We start from the raw sequence: 18,860 nt of genomic DNA, 5'->3' as shown, positions 1-18,860 counted from the left end.
TTTGGGAATGTTTAAAATGTTTCATTTTATTATTAATTTGCTGTGAATATATTAAAATACAATTGTAGGATTATGTGTATGCCGCAGAAATAAATGAAATCACAACAGAGTCTTTCAAAAGGAAGACATACAACAGAAAATGTGAGTTGATGATTTTAAACAAAATTAATCAAAAAGTGATGTCACATGTAGAAATTCAAATCAGCTGATAGTATATTATCTATCATGCAGGGATCAACAGTAACACTTGTCCAGTTGCAGTGTTCAGCTAATTTTGTTATTGTATTTGGACAAGTCAATCTACACAAACACTTGTCTAGTTTACAATTCATTTTTCTCAAACAATTATGATATGATGATAGACCTCATAAAATGTCATGAAAATTAAACATTTTTTTCACTGTAAGGGAACAGATCAAACTTTAAGTATAAAAAAAAAGAAATATGAAATTTCAGTGTTGAAAACCTATATCCAAACTATATAGTAGCTTAGTTACTGAAATAAATGTACTAAATCTACTTGTCAGTGTCATATCACTAGAACACACCAGCAGATTGAGTAGAATATTCTTCTTTTGAGTGATATTATATACAATAGTAAGATATGTTTTAAACCTGAGTTGTTTTTTTTTTTTAGATATGAAGAAGATATTTTTATACTGATCTTGTACTGATATACACTGTATTTGATAACAGCAACAATAAAGATAATTTTTAATGAAATATTTTGTAACAGTTAATAATGTGGAGACCAACCATACTCTTATCAATTTCTATCATTTATTTTATATGCCATTCATAATTTTCCATACTTTTCAATGACAAATTACAATAAATTATAGCATTTACACAAGTAAGCAACTTGCCTAAAGAACAGGTTAATATTTTAGTTAATGGTGAGCCCTGTTATGCTATATCTAATTCAGTTGCAGCTATTAATTAGTGCATGCAGCTATAGACTAATATTCCAAGTGAAAATAATATTAATAAATGTAACTTGGTATATGAATAAAAAGCCATTTCCTCTTTTTCTTTTTTTAAATTTTGCACATGTAAAAATAAACACATCAGGATTTTGCTTCTTATTTGAAAAAAAAAACCCAAACATTCAGTCACATTTGAACATGTCTGTTGTGGTATTTTATCCGAAATACATACATTTAAATGATTTTATTTAATGATCCATACATGTAATATTTTACTTTTTCAGAATTGCAGAGTGTTAAGGAAAATGATCAGAACAGTCCAGTGAATATCCAGACCAGCAAGACAGTCTGACATACAATGCTAGATGAACAAATAATGAACAAATAGAACTCGCTAAAATATTGAGCAATTCAACATCAATTAATTGTCACTATGTTGTGTATTTTTAATTTATTTTCATGATTTGGAAAATATTTTGAATATTCATTTGAAGAATTATTTATTAGTTTTTAAATAAGTGTTGATTTTTATTTCTGGGGTTGCAATGAAAAGATATATCATTTTCCCCTTGTGCTGATATTTGGAGTTATCTGCCCTTTATCATATAAAAAAAATCAATTCAAGCCTTCTTTAAGTGATAAAAATCATAAATGTTGTTATTTATTCAAGCAGTTAACCTATTTTATTAATGGAAAAATATCTAAAAACAGCATTTCATGCCATTATTATTTGTTAAGAATTATTTGATAGGGTTTTCTTGCTTGGAGTTATATGCCCTTTGCAAAAAATATATTGAAACAATTCTTATAAAGCCAAATTAAATTATCCTGATACATTGAATTTAAAATATGTTGAAATATTAATCAGTTTCTCATTTATTTAAGCAGAACAAGTATTTAAAAGGAGTTTTATGATCAACTTATAGTTTAAAAAACATTTTATAATTTTTTTAGAGGGGTGGGAAGGTGTCAAATTAACAATTTTTGGAAGTAAAATAAACAAAAACGAAAAAGATACCTGCTCTGGTTTTTATAAATAATATTTTATATAAACATGATGTTTTAAAATTTGCAATTGATTTATTTTTTCTTTGCCTCCAATTTTTGAGAGACTTTCAAAAATACAGTGTGAAAATTGAAATATTAAAATTTAGAAATTTTGGCCATCTTTAAGCCACAAGCTTTAAAATGAACAAGGATATTGAGATTTTTTTTCTCTTGCATCATGTACATCTATATGTGTACTATGTATCTTGAAAATTTATAAATAAGCCTGTCCTGTGACTTTGAGTTTACTCACTCGGATAAAAACAGTTATCTTCGGTTTAAAAGAATCACAATTCCGTTGTTTCTAATTATTCATAGAATCACCGGATATCAAAGTATCATATGTAATGAAATACATGCAGGTAATGTTGAGGTAACAAAATTTATCCCATACGTGTGGTGTATATTACCCGTGTGAAGCGATGCTTGGTCAAATACTTCCGGTCCGAACTATTTTTGACACATCCCCTCGCTTCAACACTTCAGTGACCGAATTATCGAAGATTTTCCTGAATATTCCATAATACTTTCTCTCCTACAAAAAAATTATTTAAAGCTATACACGCTATAATTTGCGTCAATTTTGAATAGAGGGGGAAATGTATGTGTTTGATTACTAATAAAAGTTACCTTTATGCTGTTAATTATAATGCTCAATTCGATTACGTAACAAATATATCAAATATTTAACAATAAAAAATATTTATTTTCCTGCCAGGAAAGTAATGCCTCCTCGTGAATATCAATCTATCACGTGATATCGACAGCTAAATTTAGCCTATCATACCAAAACTGGTGAAGGGTCAACATCTTCATAATTGTGATAGTTTCACAAAGGAAATGATATTTTGAGTAAAGCATAAATTTGTCCGATATACGAGTACAAACAGAAGAAAAAAATACAAGCCTGTGAGTTGATATGAATACTTCCTTTAAAAAAAATGACGTAGACCTGTGTTTTTCCCCTATGTGCTATTTATAGATCCTATAAGTGTTAATGCAGAAGTAAGGGTATCGTGAATGACAAACGAATTTTACTCATTATACATGTATGTATTTCAAATTAACAACTGTTAAGCATATTAAAAATCAAGTTGGAAATTTAATTAGGCAAACAATAACGGCCACCTAGTTCTCCGCGGACATGCGCAATGAGGTCGGTTTGCTCTTCCTTCATCAATATTCATGAAAAGGTATATTTTCCTGGCAGGAAAATAAACAATTAAAAATCTATATCTTTGTAACGAGATGGAATTCACCATTGTAATTTACAGATTAAGGATAACTTTTATAAGTAGACAAACACATGCCTTTTCACTGTCATTCAAAATTGACGCAAATTATAGCGTGTATAGCTTTAATATGCAGTTTGCCGAAGATTTAGATTTTCAAAAATGAAGGAAAACACGTAAGTGAGTAGGTTTGTAATTAAACTGCAAAACATGCACGTTACAATTATTCCGCGGTCTATTTCAGTGAACTTTAAATAAATTAAAACAGCTTTGTTATCTCAAAATAACGTACTATTAATATTTTTCGCGGTACGCAGATTAGCGGAATATAATTGTCTTGTTGATTCGAGTAGAAAATTGTATCCAATGAGATTCATAGTTACGAATCATTGTGTTCCAATAGTACGAGATATCTGGGCTGCGTTCAAGATCGTAGCATCTAGCCTAGTCGCCAGGTCTTAGATATCTAGGTCTAAAGAACGGACCGCAAGGTTAACCGCTAGGTCTCAGATTTGAATAATTCGTTAATTTCAAGCGGAAATATACATGTTAAAATTCGTTATAACTTAAAGGATGAACAAAATATCACTTTATAAATATATTTCATGTTTGTTACAAAGTGGTAACTACGGTTACCATCTTGAATTTGATGCTAAGCATAAAATAGTTTTGCTACGAATATCTACGTAGAGGCTAGGCTAGGTTACCATTCAACTACGTAATCCTACGTAGCAGCTACGATCTCGAACACAGGCCAGTTCTTGCCTGTCTCCTGACAAAGACGCACCAATCATGGACGAATACGGGGATGCCGGTTTAAGTTCCGAGGTTCAGCAAATTAGCTCTAAAGTTAAAAAAGCAGTAGAATCGTAGCAAAATCAAAATTTAAGCAGCATAAAGACTCTAATAGACAGCAATTTAACAAATTTCAAACGTCTATGGAAACTACACAAAAGGAACTCTCGTCATCGCAGTTAGCGAAAATAGAAGAGAACATTTTTGGCAGTTACCAGTTTGAACGTCATAGAAAGGAAGCGCAGTACCATGGAAACGCTATACGTAACAACTTGTAACAACAAGTCATCAATAAGCTTGGGGAAACAGAAGCCAGTTTGAACTGCGCCAACCTCAGCGTCGAAAACATAAACAACGGCCGTACAAACTTTTTAAGCATTAAATCATTATTTTTTGAAAGATATAGTCTCATTACTGCAGCGGTGTGTGCAAACAAATTGAATTTCAAATTGATTTCAAACACAACCTAAACATGTTTGTCAGAAAAAGTGTGAGGAACACTAGTTGTATTTAGATGGATTTTAGATGGATTTTAGCTCCTTTTTGGCCTTTGTTACAAAACTGTTCAAGTAAATTCATATTACAGAGAAAGAGAGATTAAAAAGGGGGGTATTTTGTAATGATCCAATTCAGTTTGACATGGTCGTTTTCAGATTTAATCATTTATTTTATTTTTACAGACATCAGGATACGACAAAAAACGATTTGGCATACAAGATGTCCGACTATAATCTTCGACCGGGGAAGAGTTATAACACAACGAAATCTTACCGTAGCAATTTTAAAAAATGAAAAATTTCATTCAAAAAGAAGGATTTGAGTGTTTACCCGCACAACCTGTTCACGTCGCATTAAATACCGTATATCAGGTAATTGTCGCGATGATCTAATTTTCGCAATGTCTTTTAAATTGCAAATTTTTTACGACACAGAAATTATATTCTATATTATTTTTCTATCAGAAACTTTTTTTAAAAATCGCAAAAATGACTGGCGCAAATTAAAATGCAACACATTTTCCCCATTTTCGCAAATTTCGTGACACGCAAAATAACCCCGGATATACGGTATTACAAATTTAATGGATCAAGATTCTTCTTCTTATGTGGTCAATCACGTGATCTATTCTTTAAAGTGGGCTCACGAGGGGTGTGAATTTACCGATCCTACCAGCAATTCATATATAAAGTGTCCACAAAAGGCAGCCAAGCGCGTTATCATTTTTGTAAGAATAGATAAGACAATAATATTGCATGTGGTCTCAATAACTGCAAAACACAATTTACACACCATTCGTCATCGATTAGGCTAAAAAAATCTTGCCATTTAAGATGCTTTATAATATGAATTAAATAGTTTAAGATATTTGTTTTATCATAATCGGTGAAACGGATATATTTGCTTAGCAAACCTCGCAATTATATGCACCATTTCAACTCGTTGGATAACGAAAATATAAAATCACACGTATGGAATGCCATAGCTACCTTAAGGTCAATTTCATATTATATGAATTGGTATTTCATTTATATGCAATAATAAAATCACTGGCGTCGGAAGCAAATTGAAAGTGGGGGGCTAGACTAATCCTCAAAATTTTAAAAAAAAAATAATTCCCAAAATTCCGTGAGGGGGGGGGGGGGGGGTAGTATGCCTATGGCATGACTCCAACTTTTCAATATTTCAATCTTTTAAGGTAAATAGGAACAATCTGCGAGAAAAAGTGTGGGGGGGGGGCTGAACCCTCTTTGATGCTATGTGCCTAATGGTAAGGTCTAACTTTGCAAAAAAAGTGGGGGGGGGGGGGGGGCATGCCCCCCTAGCCCCCCCCCCCCCGGTTCCAACGCCTATGAATATCATTACATGCAGTGCTAACATCATTATATGCAGTGCTAACATCATTATATACTGTAATTTCACCATTATATTCAGGGGTAAAATCTTTATATGAAGTAACATCATTACGTTATGTCGTAAAATCATTATGTGCAGTGGTTTAATATAATTAATAATATGCTATGAACAAACTGATTTCATACAGAGCTAAATAATGAACTATTGTTCAATCGTTATGTTATATGGTACACTCTTCATGTGCAGTTGCAAAATTCTTTTATGCAGGGCAACTTCTTGACATTTGGTGATAAGTTCATTATAAATTATACAGTACTAACATCATGTTATGGCGTGTTAAAATCATTATGAATGGTAATAAAACCTTTATGTATGTCACGTGCTACAGATATATATTTATATATACCAACTATCATTATCTCGGGCATACTCTAAAACCTGGCCTGGCCTGGCCCCATTGGCCTGGCCTCACTTTTGGCCTCAAAATTGGCCTGGCCTCAAATTTTGGCCTGGCCTTAAATTTTGGCCTGGCCTTAAATTTTGGCCTGTTTCCTAATTTTGCCTCTTCAAAAATTTTTGGCCTCAAATTTTTAAATTTGTCTTTTTTTCAATTTCCTTACATTTAGTTTGATTTTATTGATTTCTTTTAGAAAATAAAATTTCAATGCTTTTTTAATGTTTAACGAATAATCATATGAAAAAATATATAATAATTTATGACAAGTGACCGATTGTTCAAGTTTAATTAGTTTTATCCATGTCTAAACACACAAAAATTACCTATGACATGCATGTACAGCATCGCTCTTACTATTGTTAAAGAATAGATTATGCCAATACCGAAGCGATTAACTTTAAAACTAAGAGTCCCCCCCCCCCCACCCCATCTCCCATTTAAAAGTTGAACTTCATCTTCAGAGACTGACCTGATTGATATCCAACATATTTGTAAACTGGTACATATTCATGGGAAATTTTAATGATATTTTACAACCCCATCATACGGCTTTTTCGAACGTGTGAGTCTGCCGATCGTAGAACAGTAGTACATCTAAGTTCAATAGATTTTTCTAAAATTTAATACTTAATCATCCCATAATGATTGAGACATACGTGAAATTTGAGGTAAACATTCAATTGACGAGTTTGACCTTCCCCTTTTCGTGGCAACTTACTACTACTCCGAGTTCGACAATGTCCGCGTTATTAATGATTTACTTACCAAATGCTCTGAAACATTGCAAACAATGGGAGCAAGCAATATCAAGATTTTTCACAAAAAAGATTAACCGATGCATGTTTAATGTGTCAGCATTTACATTCACCATTGATAAGAATGTTATATGGGATGTAATAACATCAGTTAGCAAGAGTTTTCAAGTAAAATGGCTGTTTATCATGCACGTGTGTATCTGATTTATAAATAGATTAGCCATATTTGAACGGTGGAAAAGGGAAGAAGGTTCATCGCAACAAGTTGTTACATGTATATTGTCTAACACGGTACAATGTAAGTAATAATTGGTGTTGGATTATCATCATTACCAAAGAATCATCAGTTTGGATTAAAACAAATATATATTCATATAGCTGGCGAAGTGGGGTGTGACCCGATTTTCGATCAATTTGGCGATTTCTTTCATCTCGAAAAGGTCATAAAACTCGCTTGTCTTACTAAATGCACATTAATACCTATATTAAACAATTGCTAGTCAAGTATGTTAATTCGACAGGTTTCTTCCAAAACATTCGATTCAAAGTATAATATATGTAGTTGTTACAAAACAAATGTCAAAAGGTTCATTTGACCTTCTCCCCATGGATCAATGCCAATGGATGAGATCATTCAAACCATCGGATCGCGATATCAACCGTTGCATGAATGGTAAAGCAGGTTCCGCGCCGATATGTCTCATTTATAGTTTTTCGCGTCGATTAGTGGCAGAGTCAAAATTGGGATCATATAATACTCCAGAGCACACCGTGTGTACAAATCACAGGCACGTACATGTAGCATCGGGGTTGGGGAGGTGGGGGGGGGGGGGCTGCTCCCCCCTTGTTTTTTGCAGCAGGCACTTTTCTAAACTTTACATATATAATAAATGGAAATATCATGGATTTGCCTCCCCCCCCCCCCCCATCCCGTCCACATTTGTCGGAGAATGTAATAAATGAAACTGAAAATAAGGAATCTAATTGAATTTAAGTTACAATTAGGATTTTTTTCCGATTTTGAGAATTTGCCCTTTTATTAACTGCTTGTCAAGATGTTTTAGATAAAGCTGCCCCTACACACTTTCAAAAACAATCCTTTCCTATTTCCTATTGTTGGAAACTAATGAAATAATTTAATTTCAAGTGATATACATGTACATGCACAAGAATAATGATCAGCAGCGAAAAATTAAAATTCATTTCTTATAAGATAGCTTAATTGAAACATGCATGCTTCCATTGAATAAATTTGTTTAGTCAGGCAAGCTTTTTGGAAAGTTATTACTTGTTCGAATGTTAGTTTTTTTTATGATGGATATAGAAAACAGATATTAAAGGTTTAGAATAAATTGTATGCGACCTCCGTGGGGAGGATTATATTCCTTATATCATCATAATCTATACCCTGGTTTGAAAGACTGATAATATCTATACATTTAAAAACGCTTCTTGCAAAAACCGCATGCATATTAAAGCATATTTGCGTCTACACGTGCATCCATGCGTTTGTGCATGTGTGTGTGTACATCACCATAAAACAATTGATCACTTATATCTATGCGACTATTGGAATTCCGGAACCCTGATCGTTAGGGGATAACTGGGAGAATCTCTAAGCTCTCTCCAGCCGCACTACAGTCACAGCATCATATGATTCATCGCACCACACGGCTCTCTGGGTTTTAGGAAAAATGGCCGTCTCGACAAGAGTTTACGTCGCTGTCCTCTTCGTAATGATACACGTTTACGTTGGCCACAGAGGTAAAGAAAATAACTTATCATATCCGTCATTTAATGTTGGAAAATTCATGCATAGTATTTAATTTCATTGAGGTTGTCAAAACGTTACGATGCATTGTGACCTACATGTATGTGTCAGCTCGCATTGTAAGCCAAGTTAATTGTATATTATTTATTTTGGGTATAATGTTCTTTGTTTTCCTTACTTATACTTTTATACTTTTAAAAACTAAATATTTTTAACAGCACAAAACATGCTACTGTCATATTAGTAAAAAAGATAGCATGTCTAGTTCATAGCACTTTTCATATGGTTGCCATTTTTCAAGATACAAACTGGCAAATTGTTAACATGTGTTTTACACCGCCTGGCAAAGTCTTCAGCATCGAATGCTCCATTTTTGTGTAAACCGAACTCCATGTTCCCATTGCTCATTGCATTAAGTGAAGACGCACGGACACTTTTATACCATCTCATATAATTTAAAATACACTTTGTTATAAAAAGAAAAAAAAAAGTACTATTCAGAAATGCTCAATTTTTTTTTTTAAGAAACTCTAATACCATATATATTCATTGTGAAATCAAGGTTTTCTGCATGTTCATTATTACTCCAAAAAAGCATCGATATTTAAAACGTTTAAGTTATATGACCATACCATCTTCAGGGATCCGCGGTAATGAATTTTGCCGTCAATATCAGGCACGCAACATAGTTTTATTCGGGGGGGGGGGGGGCAGCCTCAACTCAAAAATCTTGACAAAACAAACTAAAAAAGAAAAGAAAATAGTGAATTTCTCAAATTTCAAATCCCCTTATGCTATGTTACTGAAAACAAAATTGTTATGCCATTCATAGCGAAAAGGGTAACGCGGTGAATTACATATCTTAGTTATATATGGTACCAAGTAATTTTAAAATTTCTTTGGCAATTCTAATGGAACTTAGACATTTTCATTTCTTCAGATAATAACCTTTTTAGGTGTTCTTGGTCAACTTTCTGAATGTGTTACTAAATCAGCCTCCTGTGCCAGCAGTTTAAAGATAATTGACGACAAAGAGGAACTATGCAGGTACGAATCAATATGAAAGACATATCTATCACTACTGTTAGGGGAAAACCCTGGAGAAAACCCACGGGACACTGAGAAAACCCTAAGTGACACTTAGGACAGCCCGAATGACACAATAGATACCCAAAATGACACGAAGGGGTCCCTTAATGACACTATTAGTTACATAGTCGTGTAGTGACCGGGTGCGAGGATGAGACCTGGTTAGAAAATGTCATGCTTGGCGAGGCGAAGCCAACCAAGTATCATCCCGTACCCGGTCATATGGAACGCCTTAGCTGCCTTAGGGTTGAATAACAAATCATAAAATGGCTGACCGCTGATCGAAACAACATTTCGTTTTATTAAAAGGATTTTATGGACTGAAACATGTAACTTACTCTTTAGCCGAGTGGATAAAGTGTCGGACTTGTGATCCGAATATCCCGAGTTCGAATCCCGCAAGGGCTTTTGTTGTTTCTTACTACATGGAATAATTATTTTAGATATTCATTTTTTATCCCTAAACTGCAAATCTTTCGCTTTTTTGACATTTGTACAGTTAATTTATCATTATATCTTTCATTATCAAAACAATTCCTGTCAATTTGAGTGACTTTTTCCAGGTGTGTTATTCCACCTTAAGGTGGCTCACTACACCGTGAAATATTTTCTCAAATCAGCAGAAAATTACTCAATTATGATATATATCATAATGGATAAGAAGTATTTAAGTCTAATAGGCAAAAAAATATGCAATTTTGGATGAAGAATTACATTTTTAAAAATTCAATTCAGTTAAAATGAACGAAAGCTCCAGGCGGATTCGAACTCATGATTTGCGGTTCAGAAGCACAATACTTTAACCATTTAGATACGACGATATACAACCTATTTGAACGATATAAACAGTTTAACAAAACATTTAAATCGCCATCTTGTGACTTAGTGTCTTAAAAAGTGTAGGTGTAGTGAGGTTCCTTAAGACCAATTTCATATTATATGAATTGGAATATCTTTTATATGCAATAGTAATAACATTATATGCAATGGTAACATCATAATATGCAGTGCTAACATCATTATATACTGTAATTTCGCCATTATATACAGGGGTAAAATCTTTATATGAAGTGGTAACATCATTACGTTATATCGTAAGACCATTGTGTGCAGTGGTTTATTCATTATACGACATGTACACTGTCACAATGAACGCGGATTTTTTTTTTCAAAATAAAACTGGACCTTTTCTCCATTAAAACTTTTCAGCGAGAAACAGTTTACAACCTTATCATAAAGAGTTACGACTGCATATAAAGAAGTTAGCAATCCATATAATGATCACATCATGTAAAGAACTGACCACATCATATAATGACTCAACAACGGCATATAATAAAATTGTTACACCATATCAAGGAGACAAGCTTTCACCACAATACATACAAGTTTTGCCACCATACAAATACATGTACATAATGATTTTAACACGCCATAACAGTCATGATGTTAGAACTGCATATATAGAGGATATCTATATTGTGTTATATTTGCTTTATCCACTGAGTTGAAATGATTTATATATTCGCGAGGCTTGCCGAGCAAATATAACCATTTCAACGAGTTGGATAAAGCAGATATAAAATCACACAATCATAGATGTCCTATTTAACTCGTACAATTTGATTTATGTTATGGAGCTTTTGAGTCTCTTATATGACCCGAATTGATTTTTTTCAAAGATTAAAAACGATGATGCAACGTTGTGTTATGCGGTTGTTGTGACCTTGCGCAATACAATTTAGTACGTCATTTCTGAGATAAGTCTAACTGTTTTAATGTAAAGTTTCACTGAAATAAATCTTGAAATAATTTTTTTTAACTCTAAATAATATTTCTTAGAGCTTATTCATTTGATTGAATAGAAATACTGATCAGAAGTCTTGAACAATCAAGTTTGTTGACATACACAAAGTTGCGAATGCTCGTTAGTTTGAATTGACTCGAATGAGGAACAGTTGATGTTTTATAATACTCACACCAGCCTAATGTTTCGAGATTGAAAATAGTGAATAAGGATGCTTAGTTCTTGTATATAAACACAACCAGTGTACACGGTTAACGTAAACTACACAAAGCAAATTGAACTGATCATATTTACTTGCATCTATAATTTTTTTCCATTCCTTACAAACGTTATAAAATTGAAATCAAAGAGATTAGAAGATTCCTTAATTAACAGTTAACCTTATCAGAGAGGGCGTTTGTTAAGTATAGTAATGGTATCAAAATTAATGGATCATCCTGTACCATTATTATAAACATTAAATTATGACACCGTGATGTTAACAATTAATACATATAGCGCTCATCTTTTAATTTCTAAATCAATTTATATCTTCTCATTATTGTTAATCCTTTAGGTCTCTGAGGATTCCCTCAGTACCGACCTCAGAGCCTTATTAGTCCCCTACCAGTTTTCACCGGAGGGGACTATAGCTTACCTCTGCGTCCTTCAGTCCGTCCGCCTGTCTGTCCGTCCGTCTGTCTGTCCCACTTCATTTTTCCGCACTTTTTTTCTTTATGCGTTTGAGAATAATATGAAATTTTCTGAGCAGCTTCAAAATGTCAAACTACAGATCAAGTTTACACTTTTGTAGCGTCTGGTTGACATATTTTCGAGAATTTTTATTATATTCCAAATGTTTTAATGTTCGGGTTCGTTATCGGGCTCGGTGTGTATCAGATAAACGAGGAAAGTATGTTGTCAGTGAGTAATAATATCGTACGTTTCTTGGACCATTCCTTTTATTGCTTCTAACAAACAAATAAGTTTTGTAAAATAGTGTCAAGCATTGTGTTGTAAATTAAATCGACAGGGTTTTATGTATTATCACAATTGGGTTCGTTATCGGGTTAGACGGTAAGAAATGATATTCTGCATAACAGTGCATTGTTTTCACAGATTTCTACAAACCGGTAGGGGGCGTGTATTGCTTATGCAATACTCTCAGAATGCTTGTTGTCACTCAGGGTTTCCTCAGCACCCTAATTGCAAATATCATGTCCTCTCGGGTTTCCTCAGTGCCGACTTAATGGTCATTCGGGGTTTCTGCAAAGCCAACCTCAGGGATACTCAGGGTTAGCTCAGTACCCTCAGTGCAATCGTCAGGTTCACCTAGGGTTTTCTCAATGCCTTTCAGGGTTACCTTATGGGTTTCTGTCTTTCTGATATTCTCGGGTTTTTCCAGTACGGATATAAGAGAGCTGGGTGCTGATGGTCATTTTTAGACTGTATTGACAATGACACATATAGAAAAAAAGCTTTTTTATAAAGATATAGAAATTAGAATTACTAAAACCTTGAAGCTTAGATTTAATCTTACAAATCATATCTCCAATCTTAAAGAAATCTGATCTGTTATTTTTTGACCACATCCATCCTCTTTAAATACATAATGTACTAAACACTTCTATGCATCATAATAATCAAACTTCCTTTTTAGATCTGTGTCAGAGTATCTTACCTGCGTTAAAAATGCTTTAAAGGACTGTGGTTCAAATGCTGAAGATACTTTGAAAAAAGCAGAAGAACAAATGGCTCAACATGAATGTAAGACATAAGTTTAATAAGTTTACATTGGTAGCGACTATATATCTGTTTTCTCAACACTAAGAATGTTTCTCTCTCTGTTGTACCTTATCCCAGTCAGATTAACTCGTTTAACGTCATCTCATACATGATTTAAGGGGGAGGAGGGAGGGAGGGGGGCTGTTCTCCCCTGAAAAAATGACAGAGTAGAATAAACATAGGCCACGGACACCCCTGGTAAAGATGGTTATTCCTTAAACGCCCTCCCTCATCGAAAAAAAAATCTAAATTCGTGCATCGTATATTCCTTCTGCAAACCTCAGATCTTATACTAGTATTCCTTCTGCAAACCTCAGACACCATTTCAATAATCGTAACATTAACCACAAGAGGATGCAAGTTATACAGCAAACGCGCACTTTCTATATAGACTTGTTGACAGTGTTTATCATTTGATAAATAATCGATGACAATGATGAATCATCTTTGCTTCTGGTAAAAATGTTTCATATGAGTCAACACAGGAAATAAATTACATAAAACCTACATTGAAATGTGTAATACAAAACGATGCTTAATGGGAAAATTTGGTTATTATTTGTTCGTGGATAAGCAGAAGAAATAAATACCAGCTTAAATATTTCACATTTTTAGAGGTGCAAGAGGAAGGATGTAAAACTGCCAAAATTTTGCAAGGTATAGAATATCTCAGTTTCCCTTCGATTGATTTTATCAACATTTGGATATGTTGTTGGACTAATGTAACTTTTATGTCAAGTTTGATTTCATTTTTATATATCATATATATCATTATATTAAAAGAATAAACGTGAAAAATAATCATGGCCTGTGTTAAAGTTAAGAACAGGTTTGTTGCTATTGTTAATTTTATTCACCATAATAACCATGGTGTTCTCTCAAAAAGAGTTATGTATAAAGGTTTTAAAAACACAAAATCAAAATATTTGAATTCTTCTTTTTTTTAAGTCATGGTTTAGACCAAAAATATTATATATGAACTAGACTTTGACCCGTACGTGCAGGGGTTGACATTGCATATCGGACGTTTACGAAATAGGTACATCGACACACCTTATTATTGACATTGACGTAACAAAGCTATAAGCCTACAATAATGCTAATAATTTCACTACACTTTCCTTTGTTTGAATAGTCTGTGTCTCGGGAAAGGCCCTCACCACAGTAAGAATGCCCCCGTAATGTAGCAGAAAATTACAGAATCGCTCCGGAACGATTTTGAGGAAAGCTAATGAAGTTGCCTTGAAAATAACAGTCAAATTCATCACAAAAAAACCTTTTTGAGACTGCAAATACCTTTCAACTAAAAAATTTAATCCACAGAATTGAAGAATTCAACACCTTTTCACCAACGTACACGTATTTTCTTTGTAAGACTGGGTCCGTAGGACATTATAATTCATTTTTACGATAAAACATTCTATCTTCACTCTCCTAACAAATATAATGTAACTTTTTTGCATGTAATCAAATATGTTTTGTCATCACGAAGACAAAAGTAAGTACTTAGTTGAAATGTATATTAGTTATTTTATACTTTTTCTCATAAGAAATCATTAATATATATATATATATATATATATATATATATATATATATATATATATATATATATATATATATATATATGAACAGAATATATTACAAATGTCCAATGAAAATTTACCCGTATTTGTATAATCATTTCTGAGTTTATTCATACAGATGTGATATTGTGGAAACATAAACTATAGATCCCGTTAGCGTGAATGTATTGTGCAAGCGCAAGATTGTAAGATCCAAAAAATCCAGGTGATTTCCGGGATTTTTAAAGGAATTTTCGTTGATTATTGATTAGCAAAGCTTAACTGAGAAAAAATAAAAACAAATTGGTAATCTTCAAGTACTAATGATGTTTAAAATATATAAAACAAAAGACAGTATTCTTCCGATTTCCCGGTATGAAAGACCAAAATTCGAGACTATTATTTTAATATAGTAGTATAGATAAATAAAGTAGATCCGATGTATAATCTGTTGACCATCTAGCCTTCTTACAGGGTTGTATCATATACAGGTGACCATAAAGGTCCTTGGCCCTTTTCTTTATAAATCTTGCACCTTATTTTTTTTTGTAAACTGTTTCTCAGGATAGTTTGCTGAAGATTGTAAAGATCATCTACTTTCAGGTTCCAGCGCCGGTGTGCCAGTAATCAGTGTTCTGTGTCTACTTATGGCAGCCATAGTCCTTGTCCTCTAACAGAAAACATTTATAAGCGTGAAATGGAGACATTATTAAATCATGCTTCCAATAGTGTAGACTTCTTTATATAATGGATGATTAACCACTTCTGCCATTTTGTAATAGTATTGCTTTTATATCTCCTGTTTTTATAGTATTCTTTAAAAATATAAACTTTATATAATACAGGTTAGTATATGATTTACTTAATAGAATAAACACATTTATGTCGATTGTTTTAGTTATTTAAAAATTAATTGCCAAAAAGCTACACATATACATTGAAACTTTTTGAGAGTAATTAACATTTTTGCCGAGAGAAGGACTCTTCAGCGTAATGGATATATTGCATTCCTCCTGTGGATTTTTTGACTTAATCATGCAATAGTCATGATAACATTTTATTTGAAAATTATCATTAAAATAAAAATTATATTTTACATTTTTCAAAACATCAAAATGCTTGGTCATTTCTTAGTATTGACAAACTTTGGTTATAAAACATTGTGTGACTGATAGAACTCGGTCTATGTCAAAATTGTTGTTTAATGCGTAGAATAAATTATCTTCACCATGAGACGAGAATATGTACAAAACAAATCAACAACAACAGACATTGTGGATTCATCCATTTATTTATTCGTTCCATCTCCAGGTCAGTATCCGGGATATTTTGCAGGATATCTTTTATATCCAGACCAGTATTTCTTAGTAGTAAATTTTGATATTAAGTTGTGGTTTCTTTTTCGAATTTGCTTGAAGAACGAACTGGTATACCGGTATACAGACGATGACCAACACAATGAGTATATCTGGAATCAAGAAATGAATGATTTCATTTGAACGTATCTTTATTGTACAAAAATACCATTAGGATTGGGCACAAGTTCCATAACTTAGACCGCCCTCTGCAAGGGAATGAAATATTTTTCCATTTGTTGGTAGATTTGCTTTTACATTTATTTGTTTTGCCTCGGACTAGATTGTCACGACGTCATTGGACGAAACGCGTCACGTGATTGCCTTATAAATCTCTTTACACGGCAAACGTCAAAATTTACACGGCAACATGGCGGACGTAACGTTAGTTGAGCTGATTTTTTACACAAACGGTCCACCATACTTTTAATTTATAAGCCCCAAAATATTAAGAGTGATCCCCCCTTTACCCGTGACGTAAGCTGATAATTACGCACAATGGCATCCAGCTGCAGGTTCGTGCAGACGACGGACGAGGAGCGAAAAAATAAGAGAATTAAGCTCAATTCAGAAAATACATTACAATCAAACAAAGGAGCAGCGAAAGTGTTTAAAGAATATTTACAATAAAAAGGAGAATCGGTGGATTTTGAAACATTTGACAACATGAAACTGGACGAATGCCTTGGCCATTTTTATATGGATCTCAGGAAAGTGGATGGCAGTCACTATAAGGTAAACTCACTTGAGGACATTCGTCACGGACTAAACCGACACCTGAAAAGTCCACCATTCAACAAGAATTATGACATAATCAAGGACCCTACTTTTACTGACAGTAATACTTGTTTTAAAGCTGTTCTTGCTGAGACAAAACGTGTCGGAAAAGGGGATGTTCAGCACTACCCCATCATTTCAGAGCCTGATATACAGAAACTGTACACAAGCATGCACCTCTCCATAAATACTCCACAAGGACTGTTCAACAAAGTTCAGTTTGATGTACGGATGTTCTTCTGTCGCAGGGGCAATGAAAACATGCACGGGATGACAAAAAACACTTTCAAAGTTTTCACCGATGACAAAACTGGCTGAAAGTACGTGAAAAAGGTAGTGGACGAGCTAACGAAAAACCATAAAATTGACAAAGAATCGTCTTCAGGAATAATGCCAGAAGTGCCAGGTAGGTGAACTGTTCATCTTTGTTTTGAATTATAAAAAATATCATATTCAAATAATGTACACCAAACTGTTATTAAGTGTTCTTTCTCCATGGATATTAAATCATATTTTTGGGATCCATTTTTTGCCCAGTACTCTCCTATGAGATGTATATATCAAAGTTGCATCCAGAGTGTGACAAGTAAGTGTAAAAAAATAAAAACAAAATAGATTTATAGATCAAAAGTATATATTTGTTTATATTATAAATTAACACACTTAATACACATTTCATAAAAATAGAAAGTAATGCAAATTCATCCTGATTAACACGTCGAACCTCTTTTTTTCAGACTATGGCAACGACCACTAGAATCGTTTGTTGACTCAGACAGTGTTTGGTTTTATAACGCACGGGTTGGTGAAAAAAAAACTCAGCACATTTCTAAGCCAAATTAGTAAAGCAGCTGGTCTTTCTAAAATCTATACCAACCATTCAATTAGAGCAACCGGTGCGTCCATTTTGTCAAAGTCCATGTTTGGTCCGTCACAGGTAATGACAGTCACAGGACATAAATCGGTTCAAAGCTTGAGTGTGTACCAAAGAGTCAGTGATGATGAAAAAATGATGATGGGCGACTCTTTAACCAGGAACATTCTGCCTTCAATGCCAGCGCTACCAGACTTAAACAAGCCTGCTATTCTGCCTCGGCCCGCATCACTAGCTTGCGCTGTCCGTCACCAAAATAAGACTCTCCAGGAAATTCAAAATGTTGATCTTGAGCTGACCAACATCAATATGAATGAGCTGTTTAATGATTTTGAGGGTCAGGAAATCACATGTTCCCAATCAATTTCTGTAAATAAGACCAGCCTTCAACCAGCCTCCCTGTTCAGCAATTGCTCTGTTACCATCCATCAACTTACAATTAATCAAAAATAAATGTGGCTGTTTTTCTTCAAAACAAAAATGTTAAAAACTGTTCATCACTGTTGAGATTTTCACGTTCATTAGATAAATTTAATTGTTATTTTAATAAAAATTTGTTTGTTTATTAAACATTGTTGAGCTTTGTCTATTAAATGAATTCAATTGTTAGATGATATTTTGTTTGTTTACATATAAAACTTTAGGTCCTCGACAAAACAAAACACTTATTAGGTTTGATACTGACTCTTTACAGAAATTTGTGGGGTCGGTAAAGTCCATAGAAGGCTCGGCTCCGCCTCGCATTCTATGGACTTTACCGACCCCACAAATTTCTGTAAAGAGTCAGTATCA

At 33.5% G+C, this 18,860-nt stretch overlaps 1 protein-coding gene and 1 long non-coding RNA gene across 2 annotated transcripts; both read left to right on the top strand.

The window, feature by feature from the left end:
* The first annotated feature begins 8,627 nt into the window (after positions 1 to 8,627).
* On the top strand, positions 8,628 to 15,949 carry LOC105339529 (uncharacterized). Its single transcript, XM_066074486.1, has 4 exons — positions 8,628 to 8,830; positions 9,794 to 9,884; positions 13,373 to 13,479; positions 15,666 to 15,949. Exons 1-4 carry the CDS (start codon positions 8,761 to 8,763, stop codon positions 15,734 to 15,736), a joined length of 339 nt encoding a protein of 112 aa, XP_065930558.1. The 5' UTR covers positions 8,628 to 8,760; the 3' UTR covers positions 15,737 to 15,949.
* Positions 15,950 to 17,712: 1,763 nt separating this feature from the next.
* On the top strand, positions 17,713 to 18,536 carry LOC136272092 (uncharacterized). Its single transcript, XR_010709997.1, has 2 exons — positions 17,713 to 17,780; positions 17,932 to 18,536. It is a non-coding gene; the product is annotated as an uncharacterized lncRNA (long non-coding RNA).
* The last annotated feature ends 324 nt before the right edge of the window (positions 18,537 to 18,860 follow it).

Source organism: Magallana gigas, chromosome 2 (assembly GCF_963853765.1).
Source record: "Magallana gigas chromosome 2, xbMagGiga1.1, whole genome shotgun sequence".
In the NCBI taxonomy this organism is placed as follows: Eukaryota; Metazoa; Mollusca; class Bivalvia; order Ostreida; family Ostreidae; genus Magallana; species Magallana gigas.
This window is presented reverse-complemented; position numbering and strand designations above follow the sequence as displayed.